Consider the following 23489-nt stretch of genomic DNA (forward strand, 5'->3'; position numbering starts at 1 on the left):
GCGCCGGCACCTACGCCTGTTTCCTCGCCCCGTTCCTGCTTTCCGCCGCCCGCGATTCGGGATCCTGTTCTGGGCGTCGTCCCCGCGCGGTCACGCCGATCGTTCCTCGCGAACCTTCCCGCGGCGAAACCTTCCTCGCTGCCGAGAGCGGCCCGTAATTGAAGGGTTCGCGCGGGAACGGGTCGTTTCGTCTTTAGCCAGAGGATCGTTTCGCGGTTACCGTTGACTACGCGGCGACGGATTAACACGTCCGCTGCCACGGGAACATTGGACACCTCCGTGCGCCAGTTACTCCGTCGCAGCGAATTTAACCCTTGGCAGTCCTGCGTCGAGTCGGACTCGATCTATTTTATTGCGACCTGTTTTAATTTTTTCTATACTTATTTCAAGTTGTACCATTTAACTTGCCATACAATGACGAGTCAGACTCGCGATGAAGATTTCCAGACGAATTTAACAACAATCGATGTTATTTATTACCCAAGGATCATAGCAAACTATTTTGCTATTATCATTGTATTCTTCAAATAAAATTTCCACTTGAAGTAGAATTTTTTATCTTTCTGACTCCGAGACACTGTGCGCTACCAACTGTTCCAAGGGCACAATGATGTGCGTGCCTCTGAGAGATTGAAGATTCTGCTTCGTCATTAAGACGCGTAGTTTAAAGTCATGTTTTATTAAAATCGGTGGTATACTTGTCTGGCAATGTCAACGGAGTGCGAGTTGAACGACGATAGAAGTCCCTTTTCGCAAGGTGTCCGGAATGTCAACGATGTTAGTCAGTAATTAATCGGTAATTTATAAGAAAGGAATATTTTCCTCTTTATTGCAGCAAGATAATATCAGAATAATCTGACGACCAATGCGCAAGGAACGAACGTTGTAAACCCTGTCCACGATTACTTATTTAGCACCGGAATCCAAGTACACTATCATAGCCACTTGCGCCACGAAACAATCTAATCGTAATTCTCTCCCAAGAACCGAGCAGCAATCACCAGTGACGACAGCAGTCGATCTCGCAAAGACAGTACTTCCCATTGGATCGTGACTTCGAAAACGAGCGAAGAACTTCGGCGGAGCAGCCACGAGGCCAGGTTGTCTTTCGACGACCGGTTGGCCGATCTTCGCGGCAGAAGCAGGGCAAGGGGGTCGTGAAAATGATCGAACGAGCAACGGCATTGCGGCACAGGTCGTCCGTTACCGTTTGCTCGGTAGTAATCCAGGCGCCGAGGCGAAGTGAAACGAAGTTACGTCGCAGCAGCGGGCCGGACAGAGAAAGCACGCCGTTTCCCACGGCAATTCGCCGCTCGTCACGAGTCGCATGACGGCGTGACGATTGGATCGGAGGCGACGGCCAGGCGAAAAGGACTCGGTGTCGCAGTCCGAGGCATCTTCCCCGGGCCAGACTTTAAGCGCCGCATCGTCGGGTTACGCCATCGAAGGTATCCTCGAGGAGGGCAAGAAGGACAAAGGAGTGGGGCAGGGGATAGGGTTAGGCGGGGGCGAGGGGGTAGCAGAAAAAGGGGCTCTAGACGCTTCTAGCCTAGATCAAAACCCGTAATCACGCGGTAATAATACCCGATCACGGAAGATATTGCACATTTCCCCGGAATCACTGCTATTCCCAAGGAAGATGCCCCCGTCGGGGTTGTTTGGGAGGTCTTACTGTTCGCCGACATGCAATCCCGAATTCGCCGGGCATCTCTCTCCTTCCAGGGAACCGCGTGCTGCCGATCGTGCCGCCGGCGGAGCGGCTCTTTTGCGTCTCTCCCCGTTCTACTTTGCCCTCTCGGTTTTACTCTGCCCGCTCGCCATCCTCCCTCTTCCCCCCTGCCGTTCCCCGGCTCTTCCTCAGGGTAACTGTTTCAAGGATTACGTCGATGATCGAGGTGCACCGCGGCGATTTCGCCGATTCCGACGCGATAGCATCCTGTTCGAGGAAACGATAGAATCCCGGGGTGATAGTAATTTCGCCGGGATGCCAGGCTACTGACGCCGTCGGTGTTTCCTTTTTTCACCACCGATTCCTCCTGGAATCTTCCGTGGATTTGGACCCGGGGAATAGACGTAACCCCGCGACGTGATGGACGGTCGAGACCGATAATTCGGGGAAAAAGAACGAACGACGACGACGACGATGACGTCGGGAGCTACAGCACGAGCGTCCAGGTAGGACGGGTTTAACATAGTACGGGCTTTTTTACACCGCGGCCGCGCTGTCCGCTCGGAGGGCTCCTCTCCGTGGTTCGGCGGAGAGGAAAGAGCCGGCGAGGTCCTTCGTGAAGGGCCGAGGCGGCGGAGGCGGAGGCCGGGGGCGGACGAGGACGGGGGAAGGAACGTCTCGAAGGGTGCCTGCAGCCAACCGTACCATTAATCATCGGGGTAATTCCATAGATGGCTGTTGGCCGCTCGGAGGAGCGAGCGATGCATGCCAAACTTACCTCGTGCCTCGCTTACCGAACGACCTGCGAAAAGACGCGTTATCCTCCCGTTCGGGCTTCTGTCTCCCGTCTTAAACCTTAACCCTTCAACTCGAACGCTTTCCTCTTCAACGGACGAAACACCGAAATCCCCCGAGGTTATTCTCCGCGGCCGTTTCAAAGGATCGCCGAGGTTTCACGAAAAACCCGAGGAACGTTCGCGACGAAAGCCACCATCGATCGCGGAGGGCGCAAACGCGCAAAGAAAGCGTGCGACAAAAGCGCCAGCAAGTTCGTTAGGCCGAGGCGGTGCGGACGAAAGTACGATTAATTGATTTCAAGTAGGGCGTTTTGCACGTTTTTCCCGAGGCTCGCCGGCTCGCCGGTTTTTCTCGCGTCTTCGGCCGAACCGCCCCTCAGGATCGCGTACGCGATCGACCGCTTATTGATTTAATCCGGGGCCGTATATCGTCCGGTTCTTACCGGCTACTGCCAAACCGCGAAATTTATGTTTCGCCGTGGCAAAAACACGTGCCACTCTATATATCACTCGGAGGAGCGAGCCAGCGAGCGGCCGGGCTGGCAGGCAGAAGGAGAAGCTGCAGCCCGACGCCCCGTGCACGGCGCGGCGCGGTAATTAATCGAGGAGGTGCGAATTATAAGGGTACCATCAACCGTGCGTATTCCGTTTAGCTAATGCCCACCTTTATAGGATTTAATTAACGAGCGGCCGACGTCGCGCCGTGTCTCTCCCGCGTTCACGCGGGCTACCGGCCGGAGAGGAGCGGGCTGACGAGCAGACCGGGCCCAGGCCTGCTGCCGGCCCGGAATATCGTCGGCTCGCGTTCAACGATAAACCTTGTCAGCGTTGAATCAGCGAAACAGCTGAATCTATCCGGCTCCCTTACCCTTTATCGCGAACATCGATTCCATTTGAATTATCGGCCGCCTCGAGGTTTCCGTTTACGCTGGGGCTCCGATTAAATCTTCCGGAACGAGCGTGCTGTTGGTCGCAACAGCATTGCGCATGCAGAATCGATTGCAATGAAATTTTTCGTTCGTCTATTTTTCTACGATGGAACGGTGGTGTCTTGTAGCGGCTACTGGACGTGGGGATTTTCTGATTGGTCGAAACGATTTTTCTTATTGCCGAGTCGCCGCGGCAGATGTTCCCCTGCGATTTATAAGTATAAACTTGCATGGTGGTCGAAAAGCCGCGTATGTTAACCATTAACGGACTGGAAGTCTTTCTAGTTCACCGTGAGAAAATACTGTAATATAGATAACAAGGTAAAAGTAATAAAATCGATGATTATTACCAACATATAGAAGACATTTAAGAAGTTACAAGAAGCCATATTCTCTAGAGAATCATCAGCAAAAGTCGCGACAGTTGCCTACCAATGCAGAAAAGGTAGACACTAATAAAATCGGCAATAAACTTACCTCCGTCTAATATTATCAATTACTCGAAATGTCCTACATTTAAAAGCGACATGATCTCGTTCCACGTCGGAACACGTATCCGACATCCCTCGAAAAAAGGCTCGCCACACCTAGAACCGCAATAATTCAAACGACCAGCTTACGCCCGAAGGCCCACAGACACAGCCCGCCGGTACCAACACGTATTCGATGTCAGATCTCCATTCACCTGTGCGTTGAACGCGGCGAAATCGAATAATCAGCGTGTCCCGGCGTACGTATATCGAAGCTCGCGTCCGGGCATCGATACGCAGCGGCCCGGTGCGGCCCGTCCGGGCAAATTCCCCGGAATAATTCGATGTTAATCCGAATCCGGGGGCCCGCGGCGGCGGCGGCGGTGGCGACGCGGCGGGATTCAATGGTCGGTGGCGGCCGCGTCTAATTTCCAAAGCACGATGTCCAGGTCGTTTAAGGTATTCCCTCGGCCGCTAATATCCATCGTTAACGAACTGGCTAGGGCTTGTAGCCGGTCGTCCGTACACCGTGTATTCCGTCCAGTTTCTTTCCCCGCAAGAAAGCCGGTACATCGAGGCGGCCGGGACTCGTCCGCCCCTGTCGCCCCTCCCCGCCCCCGGCCGGCCGGCCGGCCGCCTCGTTCTCTCCGTCTCTCTCTCCGCGGCTCGTTGTTAAATCCGCGGCGAACAACCCGACCGCCGGTAGGATAGCCGCTCGAACACGTCGTCGAACGTGAAATAAGGATTCGAGCCGCGATCCAGAACGATCGGTGGGACAAAGATGAGAGGCGGATGGGCCACGGGAGAAGATCCCAGCAGCGGCGGCAGCAGCGGCCGCCGCCGCGCTGCGAGCCGAGAAGGGCGGCCGGGGCAAAAAAGATCGAACTCATCCGCGGAGACACGGTGGCCACCGGGCCGTCCGAACGATGTCAGCAGTTTAATCGAATGCATTTAGCCGAATTCCTGTCTGGCCCAAATAAAAGGCGAGACAGGGGGAGGTTAACGGACAAAAAACGCGACGCGCACGACGGAGGATCCCTCCGCCTTCTTCTGTATTCTCATTTCTCCGTCGACTCTGCGTTTTCTCTTTTGCCCGGGCCCACAAAGTCCCCTCGGGGGCCCGCCGTGGGTCCCCTCGGGCCACGACCGTCGCGCCGACCGCCGAAAGTTGTTAAGTATTCCGCGGATGTATTCCGTTCGTTCCCCCGCGCTGCCCCCCTCCTGTCCCGCTGCCGGCCAGCGTCCCTTTCGCCTCACCTTCGCGGCGGACGGACGACTGACTCTTCTTCGAATAAGGTACGTCAACCGCGAGGATGACAACCAGACGGAAAGCGGCCGTGTCCGCTCTCTCCGCCGGCCGAGGGACCCGGCTAAGGGCTTCTTCTCCATTCACGTTTCCGATGCGAGACGCTTCTTCTGCGGTCTTAGAGAGACACGCTTTTTCTTCGACCACCTTGCACCGAAACTTTCCTGCTCGCCACGCTCGTTTTGTTGCCGGGGATCGTTGCCGAACACGGTTTTAGGGTACCGAGCGGCCTCGGAGGAAGGATCTGCGAGTTTAGGGGATATCTCGGGAGTGGGTTTCGGCGACGGTGCCGAGGATCCCTTTCATCGCTTTGATTATCGACTGATAATGCTTGAAAATCTATTCCCGAATCTTATCTCTTGAGACACTGATGAAACAATTCTATCAAAAGTTACACTTGTTTATCGAAACGATTGACACTTGTACTCCATTGTTAGATATATAAATTTCTCCACGTGATCTTCAACTTCATCCTGGAAGATCTAGCACCGTTCCATTAACAGTCACCAGGCTCCGCCGCGTTTCCTGTTCATCTGGCTTATCTCCGCGAGCATCTCTTAGCCCGAGGAATAAATTTCGTCCGCCGTCCGATCCCTTTTTCACCGATCTTCACAGATCATGGCGCGGAAGACGTCCCGTGGAACCGGGGATCGTCGGCTCGACCGCCTCGCGGGCTGATTCGCCGCGCGCGATTCCCGTGAATCAACCGATTCGAGGAAGAGGACGCCGCTGAGAAACGACGGCGCTAAATTCGAAGGTCCTAATAAAGATTGCTCGTAAACAGTTGCTTTTATTTCGCCAATAAAGCGCGCGGCGCGGCGCGGCGCGTCTTCGTTCGCCGTACGCCTCCGTCCGTCTCTCCTCTCCGTTCCGCGCGTTATTGATTCTTTTTTCCTGCGGAGGACGGAGGCCGCGTAAGACCACGGTCCGACCGCAAGCTCGTTACGCCTGTCGGAAGTATAAATCAACCGCAAAGTTATTCCGCCGTGCTGTCGGGAACTCCCCGCGGGGCGACTTCATGAAAACCGCTACCACCTTCTTGCGAGCGACATCGCTCCTCCGGGTACGTGTGCGTCCGGGCCATTCGTCGCGCGTTCGATACCCGACGATCCGTTACGATAACGACGATTTACGGCGAAATAGGCGAACGTTCCGATAACGAACGACCGGCGAGAGCGGTTCGGCTCGGTCTCCGCGTTGTTGCATCGGCTCCTCGGCCGTGTCTTTCGCTCCTCGGACTAGATCCCCGCTCGTACGCGACCCATGTTAATCCCTTGACACTCGAATCGCCCAGCGAACGGGCTTTCTCTTATTTTCTCGTAGGAATCCCGAGATCCTAGTTTGCACGCTACGAAGTCTGTTCGATGAATCGTTAACCTTGCATTGAAATGAATTTCGAGATTTGCGCGATGAGATTCGCTTTTACGGATGGGTACATTGACTGTGTTGATTCAGCGTTTTGCGGAGAGTGATACCTTTGAAAGCAATCTGGTATGTGCAACGCAACGATGATGCGTGTGAAATCTCGGTAATTTTGGAAAGAAAGCGTGTTGATGTATGTTTTCTAGGGTGAGGTTAGAGGAATGTGTTTGTCTTCAATAATCGCGAAGTTGAAAGATGAGTTTCTATTTAGAATTTCTGGAGTCAATCTTTTTGCATAAGTTTTAAGATAATATTCTATACTTGATAAGACGTGGACATTCTTTGAGCTGGTTTCGTTCAATATTTATATCGCACTTAGCATTAAACATCAAACTGTATAATTTTTCTGTCAGCATAAGTGACTCGAGCAGTGTTTGCAGCACGAAGGATGAACCGAGGTTTTCCCGTGTGTTCCCGGTATAACAGCACTTCCCTTATTTAAGAGACGTTCCTCGGGCTCTATCTTACTAGGAAGAATCGAAAGTTCACGGAAAAGCTTGCGCAATCTCCCACAACTCCCTTCGGAAGGAGCCGGCGAGGCGATGGTTCGACCCGGCGCGATTCGCAGCGTAAACTGCGGAGACGCCGCGGACCGGTAATAAAAGAGGAACCTTCATAATACCATGAGAATCTAATTGTGAGACGACCCCGTGCACATGAGGAGGAGGCGTCGTTTTCTCGATAATAAAGGAAGAATAATCGTAATGAGGGCCGCGCGTGTACAGTTAGCCGCAATCACGGCGCGACCCGGCGCGTCGGCGGCGGCTGACGTTGCCGGGGAACGGGGGAAAAAATTATTGCCTAATAAAATAATGAGATAAGGGAACGTTGCACGGATAATTGCGAACGTTGCGCCGGCAACATTGTCGTGCCGTAATACGTAATTGCAGATCCGATGCAATCTAATAATTATTCCGGTCGTAATTGTATCAAACCGGCTAACGTTACTCCGCTATGTTTCCGGAATAATTCATCACGCGATCGCACGAAAACCGTCTGCTCGCCGTGGAACCGTCAGATCCGAGATCTGTTCTCTTGTCTTCGAGTGGTCCTGTCACGGATACCAATTGGCTATCAACCCTAGTAAATATGTATACGATGCTCAACCTCTTCGAATAGGATTCGATACTCTCTAACTCTAGAATGCCTCGAAAGTCTTGAGATTTTTGAATTGCTCTAAGACACCTCGAAAGTCTCGAGAATTTTTAATTTCTCTAGGATGTCTCGAAAATCTCGAGATTTTTTAATTTCTCTAGGATGCCTCGAAAGTCTTGAGAGTTTTGAATTTCTCTAGGATGCCTCCAAAGTCTCGAGATTTTTTAATTTCTCTGGATACCTCGAAAGTCTCGAGATGTTTGAATTAAAGTCCAGATAGAGCATTAGTTAATAACAATACAAACAGCCTCGATGAAACGCAGAAAACATAGAAGCATTATCAAAAAGACAGAGTCAGCTTGATTTCAAGAGCTTCGAGACTGCAATATCCCCGGAATATTAAAAAATCGTAGAATATCGCGTCTTATTTTTAACGATCCGACTTCTGGCAGTCTCGGGAACGTCGAATTCTTTTGAGACTGGGACCCGAATGCCTATTATTAGCCAGAGAACGCGTGTAAAGCTCGGAGCCAGGCAAAAGAAGCGCCAGCGCCACGTTCGGGTCCGGGGTAAAGGGCGGCCCGGGCGAAACGTGCGCCGCGGAATACGGTTTCCGAGCGAAGCGTGACTTCCTGCGTTCCCACGGGACCTTTGGGCCCGACTTTTGTCCCGTGATCGAGCGAACCGCCGCGGCGGAGGCTCGGAGACCGACCGACGAGGATCCTTCGAGCCGCCCCGACGAGGCCGGACGTTCGCGCACGCACTCGTGACGGACAGACGACAGGCACGTAGAAACCGTGACTTCTACGTGGATCGTACAGTCCACGCAAGGAGCTCGGCCTGTCTACGGTCCATTGTCTCTGCCAGTGTTTCCAGCCAGCTTTGTCTCCAAGGGGATCTTCATCTTTAATCCTTTATAGAGTATTCGAAACCTTCAGCGGAGGAAGCTGAATTATGTTGGATACGGAAAAAGAGACCTATGTCTCTTGTTATTTCAATAATCAGATCATTCGTTTGCCTTCGTACCCTAGATACGAAACTCTGATACCGGCTAAACGGGGAAATTCATGTTTAACCCTTTGCGGAGGTCGAGAATTAATAAAAAAGCTTTGTTTCTCAATTCGCTCGCCATTTCTCTTTGAGTTAATTTGAAAAAATGTCGTTTGTGTCTAGTTAGAAAATGTTAAGTATTTCTAACGAAATACTTCCGAGTGCAAAGGATTGATACCGGTAAATCATTGATAAAATTCTATCGCGACGAAATGGGTTTATTAACACGTTAACACTTTGCGGTGCGAAGTGCTCTTGGTTTCTCGCTTTGAGGTTCACGTTAGTTCATTCAATTACAGCTTAATATGACGCATTTATTTATTCAAGAATATTTAGGAGTCATTGAAACGTTACCTTTAAATGGTACAATTGTGATACAAATAAATATAGAAAAAATTAAAACAGGTGACACGACATAGAACTGCTAAGGGTTAACCCTTTGCACTCAGTTCGCTGGAAATGCTCGATATTTTCTAACGAGCTGCAGATGAGATTCTCTGAAATTCACTTGAGAAATCGCGCAAGCATCGAGGAAGAATCTTCCAGTATTTCACATATCGATGCGTTGTACAAAGTTTAATATTAAACAGAAACTTTACAATTTTACTGTGTGAAATTAATTGACTAAGAGGCGCCTCTGTAGTGCAAAGGGTTGAACGATCGATTACCAAGGAGCAAACTTTCCCGAGGTGAAAATCGGGGCCCGTCGGTCGAAACAGCGGGGTCCCCGAGAAATCCGCGAAAGAAATCCCGCGAGATCCCGGCCGGCGATGATTTGTCGTAGAAATCCGCGCGGAACACGAACGCGACACAGCTTTTTCCTTTTCCCCGGGATTTAATTGCCCGGCGATTAGTTCGCGCTCGGCGAGCGCCGCGCGCCAGCTACGCTCTCCGGGCCCGCCTGTTTATAGGTTCGCTCGTTAACTCGTCGCTTTTAATTGCTCGAACATCGAGCCGCTACCAAAACCGCGCCACCGCGCGCCCAGTTAATTTACGGATCTCAAGCACGCGGCTCTCCCGACGGCCAACCCCGGTAATTTAGCCCTGCATAAAATTAAGATTTTATACCCGCGACAGCCATTAAGTTATAAACTTTTACGTTGATCCTCGTTACTGTTACGCGATATTCGCACGGTCCGCGTCGACGTTCGCCCGTGTCGCTCTTTTAGCTACCGTCGACGCGCGTGTCGGCCGACCCTGAGAACGGGCCTCTGTATCTCTTACAAATTAGCGAGATTACCCGCGGTCCCACTGATCCCTGTCGGCTTCCGGAACGTGTCTCCTTCGGCGTCGCGGTGAGGCTTCGAACTGCCAACCCTTCGACTGGTAAAGCTGGAGCCTCGACGCGTTGGAACTGAATCTGACGTGTTCAAATCTCTATACCTAATACTCGTGAATCTAAGTGCAACGGCAATTCTATTCTTAGTATTACAAACAGAATAATATAATAACTTTATCCTGAAAGTATGAATCTTGAACTCCTAAAGAATCGAATAATTCACGAAAAACAAATCGCGTTCGTACATCACTGATTTCAAAGTGAGCGTCGCGTTAAGAGAAGCGTCTGAAAATTACCCTATTACTTGTATCCCTTAAATGAGAATGAAATATCCTCGACGCTGAATCTTCATAAAAGCTCATTGCTAACCTCGACGCAGCGGTAAAGAGGATGCCTGCGAAGGAATCCCGAAGACAAAGGTTCAGCCATTCCAGTTGATGTTTGAAACTGCTCGTTTCAGGAGGCGATTCCGCGGTTTTGTGAGTACGCTCGAAATTCGGTGGACGCGTTTCCCATCATTGATGAGCAGGACTGTACCCGTACGCGACGATAATACACGGAGGAGCGCGGAGCCGGGCCACGGCGTGTACGTGACACACGTCCGCTACGTGGGTGCTGGACATTTTACGACTTTCGGTGCTCTTGGAAAAAGCTCGTGGAGGCCGCTGCGGGGTCCTCTCTCACGCGACTCGCTCGCCAGCTAGCCGCGTTTCTTTTGCCTCTTTCGAATCTCCCGTCAGATTTCTATCGGGGCCTTCGTTAAACTCGCATCAGATGCGGCCGTCCCTTCACCTCGCGCGCGCCGCGTGCATCAACGTGCCGCCATTGTCGTTCCCCGTTCGCTCGATTCTCGCCGCCCGCGGCTAATTAATAATTTCCATGAAAATCGCGTTCAGGCGGCGTGCCGCTCGCGGTTTCATCCGACCAGCGAGCGAGCAAACGAACGAGCGAGCCAGCCAGCCAGTCGACGAAACGCTTTCTTTTCTCAATTCGTAAATCACTCGGCTCAGCCAATTAAGGCCCGCAACCTGTTGTGAAGCGTCGCGCACGCTGGCGCCGCTAACTTCGAAGAAATCTAGACGTTTCGGTAACAGAGCCGACACCGATACCCGGAAGATTCGACGCGCGTGACCGCGAGCCGGCCGACTCGCGGGATCGCGTGACAATTGCGTATCCCGCGTGACGAATGCGCCTCCATACCGCTCCCCCGGCGGTTCCTCGGCGCGCGAGCCGGCTCCCGCTCGCGGAAAGAACGAGCCTCGCTCGCGATATACCTGTTAAACCGATAATTGACGCGTTTAACTCGTTGCCTGATGGATAACAGGCATTCCGAGGCTCTTCCGGGGTCTGATCCTCCAGTCGGAACCATTAAGCGTTCGGTTTCCAACGAATATCGCCGATTAACAGCGAATTAAATCGCGCCGTACGTAATCCTCGCGTAATTGATAGCACCGTGGATACGGCAATCGAAGGTGGCGCAATTAAGTTCTACGGCTGGTCGGATAAGCGACGAAGTCGGCTCGAAGGTATCGGAGGCCGCCCGACGAGTTAATCGAACGTCGGCTCGGGAAAGTGAAAATGATCGATTGAATCTCCGAAGTTCCAATGACGTCTGATTTTCCTACCCCCGTTCGTCTTCCATGTTGGTTTTTTCTCTTTTTTTTCGCGTCTCGTCGCCAGCACTTTTGGGGTCTCAGCTCTTCCGCTCGTTAGGCGGGCCGAGTCGGGGCTTATGCTAATTTTAAGCAGTTCCCCTCCAGTCGATTCTTTCCTAAAGCTATTAGGCGATCATCTCGGATAATCCCGCGATTCCGGGTTTACCCGGGACACGACTTTTCTAAGTTTTCCTCCTCGGCCGACGGCGACGGCGGATTCGTCGAAACCCGTCGGCTCGCAGCCCGCGGACTCCTATTTGTTCCCGTTCCGCGAGCGCGGATCCCCGTGGAACGTTGCTAAGAGCTCGGATTACGCGGCCAGGATGTGCGCGAACGCGTTCGACGGACACCGGCGCGAGGATATAAAAAGCAGGAGCTTAGTTCCGTACTCGAGGAATCGTATCTTCCGTCTAGATCGGGCGAGCGACGATGCGCGGACGATCCTCGCTGGCCCCGGTAACAATTAACCCCTTCCCGAACAATATCGCGTTAGACTCGCGCGAGCTGGATCTCGGGAGGAAGTTAATAAAAGTAAACGATACTCGGCTCCGTTGGGTCCGTATTAAATATCGTTCCTCTGTTATCAGTCGCTCCGCTTTAACAGTAAACATATCGGACGGATAACATCGTTCTTCCTTTCACGGTTGTTAACATTACAGTGATCCTCCTATGCAAACTGCCACGATAGATCCGTATATTTCCACTGAATCGACGATCGGAGTCGATTTAACGCTAAACCTACCAGACTGGTCGAAATAACCTATTCCTGGTTTCTTCTTTTTGCAATTATTAAACGGACGACAGATATGAAGAGATTATTCAAGAAATTGATTTAGTAACACTATACTGAATTATCAATCAGTTAATGTCTCGATGAATGCATTCTTGAATTTCAGAAAGTGAATTCAACTGCTCGGTAGGTTTTGTGTTGAATCCTAGGAAACCTATTACTCCAGTCTCCATGATGGTTCACAGATAAATATACGAAAAAGAGAATATTTTCTATAAACAACATTTTTACTATGACTCGCAGTAAAACAATGAATCGAAATCAAATCGCACATACATTTGTATCATTCCAGATGCATTCAAGCGTCATTAACCCTTTGCACTCCGAAGTTTTTCACTAGAAATATTTCAACACTTTCCGATGAGACGAAGACGATACTCTGTAAAAACAACTCGACGAGAAATTCACGTGAATCGACGGACAAAGCTATTTTACGTCAATATTTCTCAGATCGATGCATTGTACGAAGTGTAATATTAAATATCAAACTTTATAGCTTCAACGTAGGAAATCAAGTGGTGACCGAGGGTCAACATATACAAATCAATATTACAATCAGTTCAAAATACTCTATCTTAAACATTCATTCGAAACACGCGACGTTCACGTACATTCATCGTTCACCGACACATTCCTCGTCACTCACACCAATTAATACCATCGTTACACGCGTGTACGCGCGAGCTCGGAACCCTTCGTTATCCCTACTAAACTATCGTCGCACAAAGTATCTCCAGCGAACGGAGCTCCGAAAGAAATGACAGGGTAGACGGTTAAAAAGTCCGGGGATCAAGTGCAGCAGGATGTTCCATCACGCTAAACGTCCGCTCTTTAATCTTGGCCCGTGAAACGGCCGAGGTTTCGGTGTAATTTAACGGTGATAGAGATACACAGAGGGGTGGCACTCGGTCAGGTGCATCTTCGCCGGGTCGCGCGGCCCGCGACGATGCACCTGTCCCCGCGGAGAGGCAGCCTGGCGTTTTATAGACCGGGCGGGTCTATCGTTGATCTATCAAATTGGCTCGCCGGAGATAAGAGAATAGGGGAACCGGCGAGAGGGCATCCGTGACGAGCCGCCCCGTTCCCCCCGCACGCCGAATTCCCTCGTCGCCGTGTCTCCCGCCGATCTCACCTGCTCGCTTGTCCCTCTTCCCTGGCCCGCTCCCCGGGCCCCTCTTCCTTTTTCCGTCCCTTCTATCGTCGGAATCGTTACGCTCCTCTCACGCCGTCGACTTATCGCAAGGGCGCGTCTTTAACGACTTTTTTATCCCCTCGCGGCGGCGCCCCCTTCGTCCCCGTTCCGTTTGATCCCCGAGGATAACGGCCGGGCACCGTCGTCGCGTGATCCTACGGCCGCGATACAAAGGACGTGTGCGAGTACACGCGGTTTTATCGCTCCGCGAACCGTCAAAGTGGCGAGAAACAGGCGAAACGCGATTCCCTCCTGACATATGGCGCTCCGGAATTGAATCGTTGCTTCGTTTGTTGCGCAGGTGCTCCACGTCGGCTGGAGGACGCGCCTCTGGGAAGAACGAGCGTGCTTCTGGGCGACTGGATATGACGAACTTGGTGAGTTTGATCTGTAGATCGGAAAATCGAAGAGATTCGATTCTGTTGCTGGTAAGGAAATAGCTTAGATAAAATTTTTATTCGAGTTAACGATTAGACACGTTATAGAAGGAAGTCGTTTTGAGCTCGGTATCTTTTCGCGGCTTTGAGAACGAGCGTGCTTCTAGGCGACTGGATATGACGAACTTGGTGAGTTTGATCTTCGATCGGAAAATCGAAGAGATTCGATTCTGTTGGAAGGAAATAGTTTAGCTTAGAAAGAAAGTTGTTTCGAGGTCGGTGTATCTGCGCGACGTAGGAGTAATTATCGTATGCGGGGCGTTGCGAAATTAGTCAGATCCGCGACTCGAAGGGTTAAGGACAACGCGGCGATGGCGCGGAACCGGGTCAGAGCGCAACAGCATTTTCGTCGCGAGCCGAAGGAGATCCGGCGAACAAAGGCCCCGCGATACGGCCGCTAATAGATCCAAGGAGAGACTGTTATAAAAGTTGGCCGCGCGATATTCAAATGAACCCCGCAAACTTCCCGCGGAATGACACTCAGAAGTAATCCGACTGTTAAGCCCCGCGACCTTCCTTCCGCGCGGCGAGTTTCGACGGTAAGCGCGCATATAAATTACATTATAAACCGCCCCGGGGGCCTCGTAAACTTTTGCTCATAAATATCTATCCGCGAGTAACGGGGTTCGATCAGCCGGTGGGTGTCGCGGCTGAGATCTGTCCGGAATTTTTGCGCGCACGCGGCACAGAGTCGCGTCGGCCTACGCGGGAGGGTAATTATCGCGAGGAACAGTCGCGGAGTTTCATTAACGCGTTGGGTATCTCGCTGGAATCGTTCTCCATCGTCACAGAAACGTAAACGTTGCGTCTAATGGTGTATATATCGCGGTAAGAGGTTCGAAACGGGATTTCAAAGGGTCTCCATCGAAAATATCGAAAGAAACAGCAGTTACCGATGACAAGAGTAACGTCTTCGATATTTGGAACGGTTCCCCGAGAAAACTCGCGCAACATCGAGGCGGAAGAAGCCGCAAAGTACAATCAGAAACCGTATTCAAACAAAGTTCCCCCGTTCGCATCGCGCTCGAAATAAACTCCGCGTCCTATATATAGCAGGATGCTTTATTAAAGTCTTCATTTTACGGAGTTCCGTGGGTTTTATGAGATGCTATGAATGCATAAACTTCGGTAGTCTAGTTATTAGTTGATAGAAGTTGGCCGAGGCGTGGACAGTTCCCAGGGTCCGTCCGGGAGCACGGAAAGACCGTACGGGGACGAAAAACGGGAAATTGAGTGTACCACGGGAGAGAGAGAGGAGGCGGAGGGAGCGAGGGGCGGAGACGGAGGAACGAGGACGCGGTACGTGGGATAATGACTTGATTACGGCGGCGATGTTTTATCGAAAAATCATAAAGCAATTAATAACGTTCATTAGAGACCAGCCAGCCAGCCAGCCAGCCAGCCAGCCAGCCAGCCAGCCAGCCGGGGCTAGGCAAGCTTGGTCGCCGGCGAGCTCGCGCGCGTACGGCAGCGCGAGCGCGAGTTGCGCGTCCGCGCGTTCACGATAGCAATTCCGTTTGATAGGTAATTAGACGAGGGAGCCGGGTAATTGCGTTAATTGAGACCGAGACGAAGCGCGTTGGAACGTTGCGCAAAGCTTGGCTAGATATATGGAACCGTTCCGTTCCACACGCACGCCGTGGTCTCTCTAATCGCTCTAATCGCAGTTCTTCTTGCCTGGAAATAACCGTCGGGGATCGCCTGCGAACTCGTCTCGAGTGCTCCCGACGCGTACCTCGTTTATCTCTGTTAGACGCCCGACTCGAAGGAGATCTCCTTTCGCGGAACGAACAGTTTCGCAACGATCCGAACTCTATCTCGCCGGCGAGCGAGGAAAAAGGACCGTACCGATTGGCCTGTTTTATTTTTTTCCTCCTCTTGTCCTTCGGACGACCAGGGAATCCGCTTCCGCCCTCCCGCCGACGAGCGGTGGCTTCGCTGAAAATCGACGAGCGATCGACAGAAATGGGAAACGCGTGCTGCCCGGTGCCGGCCGGCCGGATCTATCGCTTCCGATCCGACCGGGATCCTTAAAGGGTGTCGATATAACCGTGCCCGCGGGTTTCCAATGAATCGCGCCGCGGGAATTTAACGCGTCGCGTACCCGAAGATATACGGTTTTCGCGGACGGGATATATTTCACGGCAGGCTAGATCGTAACGATCGAGCGACTGTTTGCACGGCGAATGCTCGTCCCTTAATACGATCCTCGAGGATTTATCGCAGGAAATTTCGCTCTCCACCTGCCGTTCCGCGAACGTTCGCGGATCGAGCGCGGTCGAGCGTGCCGGCGAGCGGCGGATCGAGGTTGCTAGACCGATCTTTTCGTTCCGCCGTTCGTTCGTTCGTTCAGTTTCTTTCGCAAACGGCGACAACGGGGGAACGAGAACGAGGCGAAAGAAACCGAACGACGGGCAACGCGTCGTCTCGCGGGACACCCTGTACATGGACGGAAAATCGAGCACGGACACTTCGAACGGGGACATCCTGTACATCTGCCGGTGGTCTGTCCCTTGTTCTCCTTCGTCCCGCTTCTTTGGCTCCGTGATTTTTTCTCCTTCTCTCCGGCGATTTTTTTTTCTTCTTCTTCTCTTGCGCGTCCGCCGGGAGAATGTCGCGCAATAAAGCCGCACCGTCGGCATAATACGGCCGTAAGCCCTTCCGATATTTGCCATTTTATGTAACGTCTACTTACGCGCCGAGCCTCATATTAAAGTCAAGCAAGAAATACGGCGAGCCGCGGCTGTAAGTACGTATCGTTGGAACCGATGGGAATTACCGGGGAAACCTCGCCTACCTTTCGACGCGCGCGCCCCTTTCGTTTTCTATCCGGCACCGCGTATTCGCCGGCGATTAACCCGTTAACTTCGGTAACGACGTTTGTCGCGCGCGGATATCCTTCGTATTCCTCTCTCCTCCCTCTCGCATTGTTCGTTTCGCGACTCCTCTGTCGCGATTGTTCGAATCGTCGATAAGCTAATTGTAGAAAGCTTCGAACGTATCAACAAACGAGTCACCGTAATCAAGATTACTCCTCGCAGATCGCGAGTCGATAGGCCAACCGTATCGTATCGCAAGAACGGCCGGCCGAAACGAGCGACTCCCGTGATCCTCGTAAAACCAACACGACCAGCCGCGGTATTTCAATTTCCCCGATTTCCCCGAGATCCGCCGGCTAGATTCCGCGATCGAAGCCGTAGATCGGCGAGTTAAGACGTAAACACGGCTGGAAACGTAGAAAACGCCGACGCGTAGACGCGAACGCGATCTCGCGGGGCAACGGCGCGGTTTATGGGGAGGAATGGGTGGGAAAAAGAGGGAAAAAGGAGAAGAATGGCAACGGCCGGCCACTGAAAGCCGGCTTTATGTAATACGCCCCGTTATTGAAGGCAGACTATCGCGAGCGTCTGGTTGGCCGAGCGTTTCGCCGCGATAACGCCGCGGTTTCGCGTGTGCGCCTACTAACGCGGCCGCGGCTCGCGCGAAACAGCCGAGAAAGACAAGTATCCAATTAAAGGCCGGGGTGGAATGCTTTCACGCTATCTTATATCGTGCCCGCGCGGCGTCGCTACTAGGGTATCGGCGAAAACGGGCCGAGGGACTCGGTGTTTAACATAACCAGAATCGTTATGACTCAATCCGGCCGTAATTGGTCCCCGATATCGGGGATGCATATCGCCGTGACACGGACGCCGACAAATTCCGCGGAAGCTCCGCGATAATCTCCGTAGCCGTGCTCTATTATTAATATTAAACTATCTGATCGCACGATCGGGAATACATTTACATTCATAAAGGAGCCGCGGCGCGAGGCGTTCCGGTTGCGGGGACAAGGTTATCCGCGAGCATACTCCGCGAGATGCTCGGAAACATCTGTCTCGATGATACTGGCCGGGGAATCGCGGAACAGATACCGTGTAGCGGTGTTGCCTTTCTTTTGTTTCTTGTACACTAGCGAATCTCGTTGCTGGCAGATAGTCACGCTTTGTTCGCTTAATCGGCGAGTTGACTGAAGGTAGGAAAGTGTACGGAAGGAACGAGGATGTCGAAGAATTATCAAATTCTCTGGTTCCTTGTTCCAAGTTGACAACGCGTTTGTCACATAAAATAGGACACGAAGCAGGAGAGATTCGAGGAAATCGGTTGCAACGTCGATTAAACAGCGGGGACGATTGATGCTCCGGCGCTGACAATAGCGGTTCCTCTCGAGAGCAACGGAGAGAGAGGAAACGAGGAGCGGGGAGCCAGAGTGAGAGAGAGGGAGAGAGAGGGAACGATAAAGATATGAAAATGAGAAGAGGGTCGATGAGCCGGTGCTAACTTCGTAAACGCTTACACGAGTCTCAATTACTCGACCCACCATTACCGCAATTATTCACATAAATATGAATACAATATACATACGAAACGCGTTCCCGTGGCTGCGGTGGAACACGATTTATCTGCGGCCCGGCCGACTCGCTACCGTTACGGTTGCCGTCTCGACAAACAGAACTTTCAATAAGACGCTAAAAGCGGGGCCCACCTCCCGCGATATGCTTCCGATTCGACGGGAGAGCAGGAGAGAGAAAAAAGAAGCGGGAACACCGCCAATTAACGAACCGTTTCGTAACCCCGCGGCGATCGCCGCTCGTCCGCTCCGTTTGCGGGAGGGAACGAGCGAGCGGTTTCGGGAAAACCGCTGGGCGGTCCGCGAAAAGAAGAATATACGCGGCTGAAGCGAAACGGAACGGAACGGAACGGAACGGAACGGAACGAAACGAAAATCTCGACGTGTCCCGCCGCGTACATCCTGCCGGGCATTAATTCTCCGCCGTTGTCACCGGCAAGAATACATGCGTATTCATGAGACACACCGAGGCTTATAAACGTCCAGCTATTAGCGATACGATTAAAATGTGCATTTCTCCGGCCGTTGTTTTAAGCGCGACCCCCGGACCGCGGGAGCCTCGACCCGTAACTCTGACCGGCGTGTACGGACCGTGGCCAGCCTACTTCGGCTACGCCCGCGGGCGAAACTTTATTTCCCTCGTTCCGTGGCACCGCTTTATCTACCGGAAGAAATAATAATCCGCTTCGTTTTCTGGACCCGCGTGCGCTTTAATCCGCGCGCTCAGCCCTGGCCAATTAATTCCCCCTTTTTACCATTTTACACGGCACGTCGCTCCGCGGCTGGACACCCGTCGGATGTCTCGGAATTGAGTAGACCTCGCTCTGTGGAACGAACGTTGATTGCTAATCAGTGATAATTGCAGCTTGTCGATCGGAGACTACCACGATAGACAGAATATCTAGTAATATTAAACGACAGTTTGCTTCTAATAACATTCATCTCCACTATTCAATTCCTTTCTACAGATATCTCCCAGATCATCCTCAGATCATCCTCAACCTCTCAGCTCTACTAGACAGAAGCAAGTTTCCCAAAGAATCAGTTCCACGGTGAAACCTCCTCAACGAGAACTAGAAAAAAACGTATCGTCCAGAGATCACCGAACGTATCCACCGTCCGCGCAGATATATCCCTTTCTCCTCCTGGCCGTCCGCATCGTTGCAAAACGGATGCATTTCGGATGCAGCTGCGAGTTCGTTAGAGCGTCTAACGCGCGTGTGCGAGCCCGAATTGTTTATGCGCGGTGAATGTAGCCGTGGCACCGCGGAGAGCGCCGGCACCGGGCGCACGTACGCGTATCAGAGAGCGATGAATATGCATACCTTAATTCGCGGGGCTAATTGAATAATTTGTAAAACGCGGCAACCCGGGTCCCGGCCGGGCCGGCCGGCCCGGGACCCGGGGCCGAGCGCCACGACCTTTTTGCATTCCCCGCCGTCGCCGCCCCCCGGCGCCCACCCCTCCGCCCCTCGTTCCGCGTTCTCCGGCTGTCCGAGCGCGGAATGATATCCTTACGGTCCCGAACATCAGCTGGTATGGATAGCTCGCCTAAAATGCGGTTTGGCGCCCGCCGGTGCTCCGGGAACGCGACACCCCGAGCTCCCCGGGCCCCGGGCCCCCCTTCTCTGAACGCAACGCGTGCCCTCCAATTCTATTTGTCAGGAAAGCCGTTCCTCCGCCGTTTCTTCGCCGTTTCTTCTGCGGCCTCTCGATGAATTCGTCCGGCCCCGCCACGGTTTTTACGCTAGGCGGACATTAACGTTCGGCGGACGCTAACTCGTAGACGCCGGACATTTCAATATCGCCTAACGACCAGGTCCTCGGATGGACTGTTCTTTTTGTTTCGCGAGAGGAACGCGAGCGTGTTGCGTCTGATGTGGGTTATTAATATTCTATTTATGTCCCACTTCTGACACCATCGCGCTGGGTGGGTCTAACGTCCTTTTTACAGTTCTATTTAGAATTATGCGCACGGGTTCGATACGTCTTTTCTGGTTCACGTTCGCTCGAAGACTACTCGCTTGTCTTTACTCTGACCAACTCCTTGGCGACCAGTTTACTTCAACCGTCTTCAGGTCCTAAGGGTTGGTTCAGCCGTGCGTGGAGGGACGAGTTCGATACATCGCAACTTCGTCAGTTTGATGTATCGCAGTATATTGTGTTGATAACTGCGATGAGGTGTGAAGGTTGAAGGCTGGAGGTTTTCGTAGCTGATTGGTTTGTGGTTGGAATAGAGGTTTGTAGATGTCTGATTTGAGAACTGCATTTGCCAGAAGCTTGAAATCCGTAGAACTTAGGATCGCCATGGGGTCGATACCATTGAGATTCTAGCGGAGCAATCAGTTGATCAGTGAATCGTCCGGCAGAGGCTTTCGTTATCGAGTGGAATCAGGGGGACGCGATCAGAGTGTCCCTTCGCCGTAGCGGAGCAGGGACCGAGATGACGAAAAGACGGAGAAGGGGGCGTGGGTGGGGGAATGGAAGAGCGAAGTGGTCCGTGGGCCTATTCCCTTCCCCTCCGGCTCCCCCGTTAGCTGATGAATGGGCCCAAGGCCCTCCTTACTTATGCGATGCGTGCCCCCGACGGCATACATCACTGCCAGCTAGCGTTTTTACGGGGCGCACGGATCCGAGCAAGAATACGATTACTCGCGTTAACATTCCTGGAATATCGTTGCGAGCCACGTTGCCCGCTCCGCGTCCAAGGATCCGTCGGCCATCCGTCTTTCCCCGCGCGGCGCCGAATAGCGGCGAGCCGTGCACCGTGTCATCGGTCCGGGGTTCGATCTCGCAGGCAACGGAACGCGCCGCGGTTTTCGCGGCCTTACGGAATATAATCGCCGGGGCTGCCGAGTGATTCCTCCCATGGCTTTATTACGCGTGAAATTGGTGAATCCGATCGCAGGCACCCGCGCCGTTCCGGGCTCGCGGGTGTATTACACGCACCCGGCTCGTAATTAACTGGCAATTATGATAATCGGCCGAGAATACCGAGCGTTTCTTCCTCGTTCCGAACGGGTCGTTGATTATAACGCCGCCGACGACGCCGGCACACCAGACGCCGCGATTTTCGTCCGTTCGCCGAGCAGAACCGCGGCTGCAGTCGGTTCGTACTCGAACGAACCCGACGTGCCGACGTTACAGCCGCCAGACTCGTCTGGCAGCCTTCTAATTTTTACGCTGAATTATGGATCAGTCTGATTACTCGGCAGTTACAGCGTCAAAGTTCCCGGCTAACCTCCGGTATACGAACACCGGCTATAATCGCAGAAATCGTGGAAGCGACGCGACCACCCGAAGAGACCGATCGAAAAGCAGCTCACCGAAGGATGATGCTATCTGTTCCCCGGCAGCCCGCCCCGGAGCCCGATATGTCAATGATCCAACTCGACCCGTCGCGACAAGCGTAATCCCCGAGCCTGTTCCGAGGAAATCAGTTGTCGCGCCGATCCACGATTTAACGACAAAGGCCCCGCAACTACTCGAAGTTGGGGTTCCTCGGAGGCCCGGAGCAGCCTGCGATGATTCCCTCCGGTTTGTTTCCGTCTCTCTTCCTCCGTCTATCCATCCGCATCCCTCTCGCTCGCCGAAAAGAGGAATAGAGACCGTGGAGAGGGAGAAAGAGAGACAGAGAGGCGCGAGTCTGCCAGAAGTCCTTTGATCCTCGGCATTCGGGTGTCGGTAAACAGGAACTCCGCTGGTGAACGCAGCCACCGGGCTTTAATACCTCATGCAAATTTCAGGAAAAGGGCACCCCACACACACACACACACACACACACACACACACACACACACACACGCCCCCCCGGCGCCTCATCCTTCTCGTTTTCCTTCGCCTCATACTACCGGAGCCCGGTGATAGCCGGCTATATTGCTTTTCGAACAAATCGTTATCCAGTTTCCGTACGCTTTGCCGCTCTCCGTCTCTGTTCGCCGCGGCCTCCGCGCTCCCTCTCCTCCTGGCGGATTTCAAATTTGTCCTTCCGCGCCGGTGGACCCGAGGAAACGTACCGATCGCGGCCCTTACGAGTCCCGCGTCCAGGTTCGTCGTCAAAGAGGATCCTCCGGGCGCGGAGCGTCTGTTACACGCCCGATGAAGAAAGAAATTTGTTTCTCCGGTGCTACAAGCTACCTCGCTCCCGGAGGAACCCTTGTCGAGCCTCCCGTGCCCTTCTTCGACAAGAATGTTCTCTCCGAGGCATCTCCCCGCGTGACCGTCCTCCTCCGTCCTCTTTTCCTCGCGCCCCGGCCCGGCCCGCGGGTTTCGCGCCGGCCGATATACATACAATGCCGCGCCGAGCAATGCTAGATCGAACGTACGTAGGTGCGACCGCTCGTTTCTTTCCTCTCCGCCGCGGCTTTTTTTTCCTTCGCTCCGTTTCGGGGCACGCGATACCAGCCCATCCGCCTCTCGAGTGAATTTATTCCCCGTGAATTACGGGTCCCCGACGCTCGTCACCGAACACGCCCGATCGTCGTCGTCGTCACGAGCCACGCGGATTTCGCTCCTGACGAGGCTGGTTAATTGTCTCGGGACCCGGCGGACGCCAGCGTCTCGAGCGATGCAAATTATAGCGTCGAAGCCGGTGACGAGTCCGAAGGAATGCTCGGCTGTCGTTCATCTCTGCGGAGAGGGGAGTTGATCTTTACGCTGTTCCTTGTTTGCTCGGCATCCTGGGGGTTTGGAGATGTTATGGGATGAAGGTTTTGGAAGTATTGAAAGTTGCTAGAAGCGAGTCTTGGAGTAAACGCTTGAATGCTGGGAGAATCTACTGATCTTCTGGATAGCAAGTTACCTTGCGAGTTGGAGACAATTAGGAAAATCTTAAGTTTGATATTAAAGGATCAATTGCTAATACGGACACTACATGTAGCAGAATTTATCGCATCGCATTAACTCTTTGCACTCCAGTTTTTCACCGGAAATGTTCAATATTTTCTAATGATATACAGACATTTTCTTAGATTGAATTAAGAAATCTCGCATGTATCGAGGAAGAGAA

At 52.7% G+C, this 23489-nt stretch overlaps 1 protein-coding gene across 5 annotated transcripts in view; it reads left to right on the top strand.

The window, feature by feature from the left end:
• The window catches only part of LOC116433684 (uncharacterized), a 215443-nt gene that overhangs the window by 154935 nt on the left and 37019 nt on the right, over positions 1–23489 (top strand). For all 5 annotated transcript variants that reach the window (XR_012999873.1, XR_012999874.1, XM_076372844.1 and 2 more), the window contains one exon: positions 13956–14031. Coding sequence is in view for 3 of the 5 variants with exons in the window: in XM_076372844.1 (XP_076228959.1) it covers positions 13956–14031 (76 nt within the window). In the remaining 2 variants the exon portion in view is untranslated. The remainder of the gene's footprint in view (positions 1–13955; positions 14032–23489) is intronic.

This window comes from Nomia melanderi, chromosome 12 (assembly GCF_051020985.1).
Source record: "Nomia melanderi isolate GNS246 chromosome 12, iyNomMela1, whole genome shotgun sequence".
NCBI classification, from domain to species: domain Eukaryota; kingdom Metazoa; phylum Arthropoda; class Insecta; order Hymenoptera; family Halictidae; genus Nomia; species Nomia melanderi.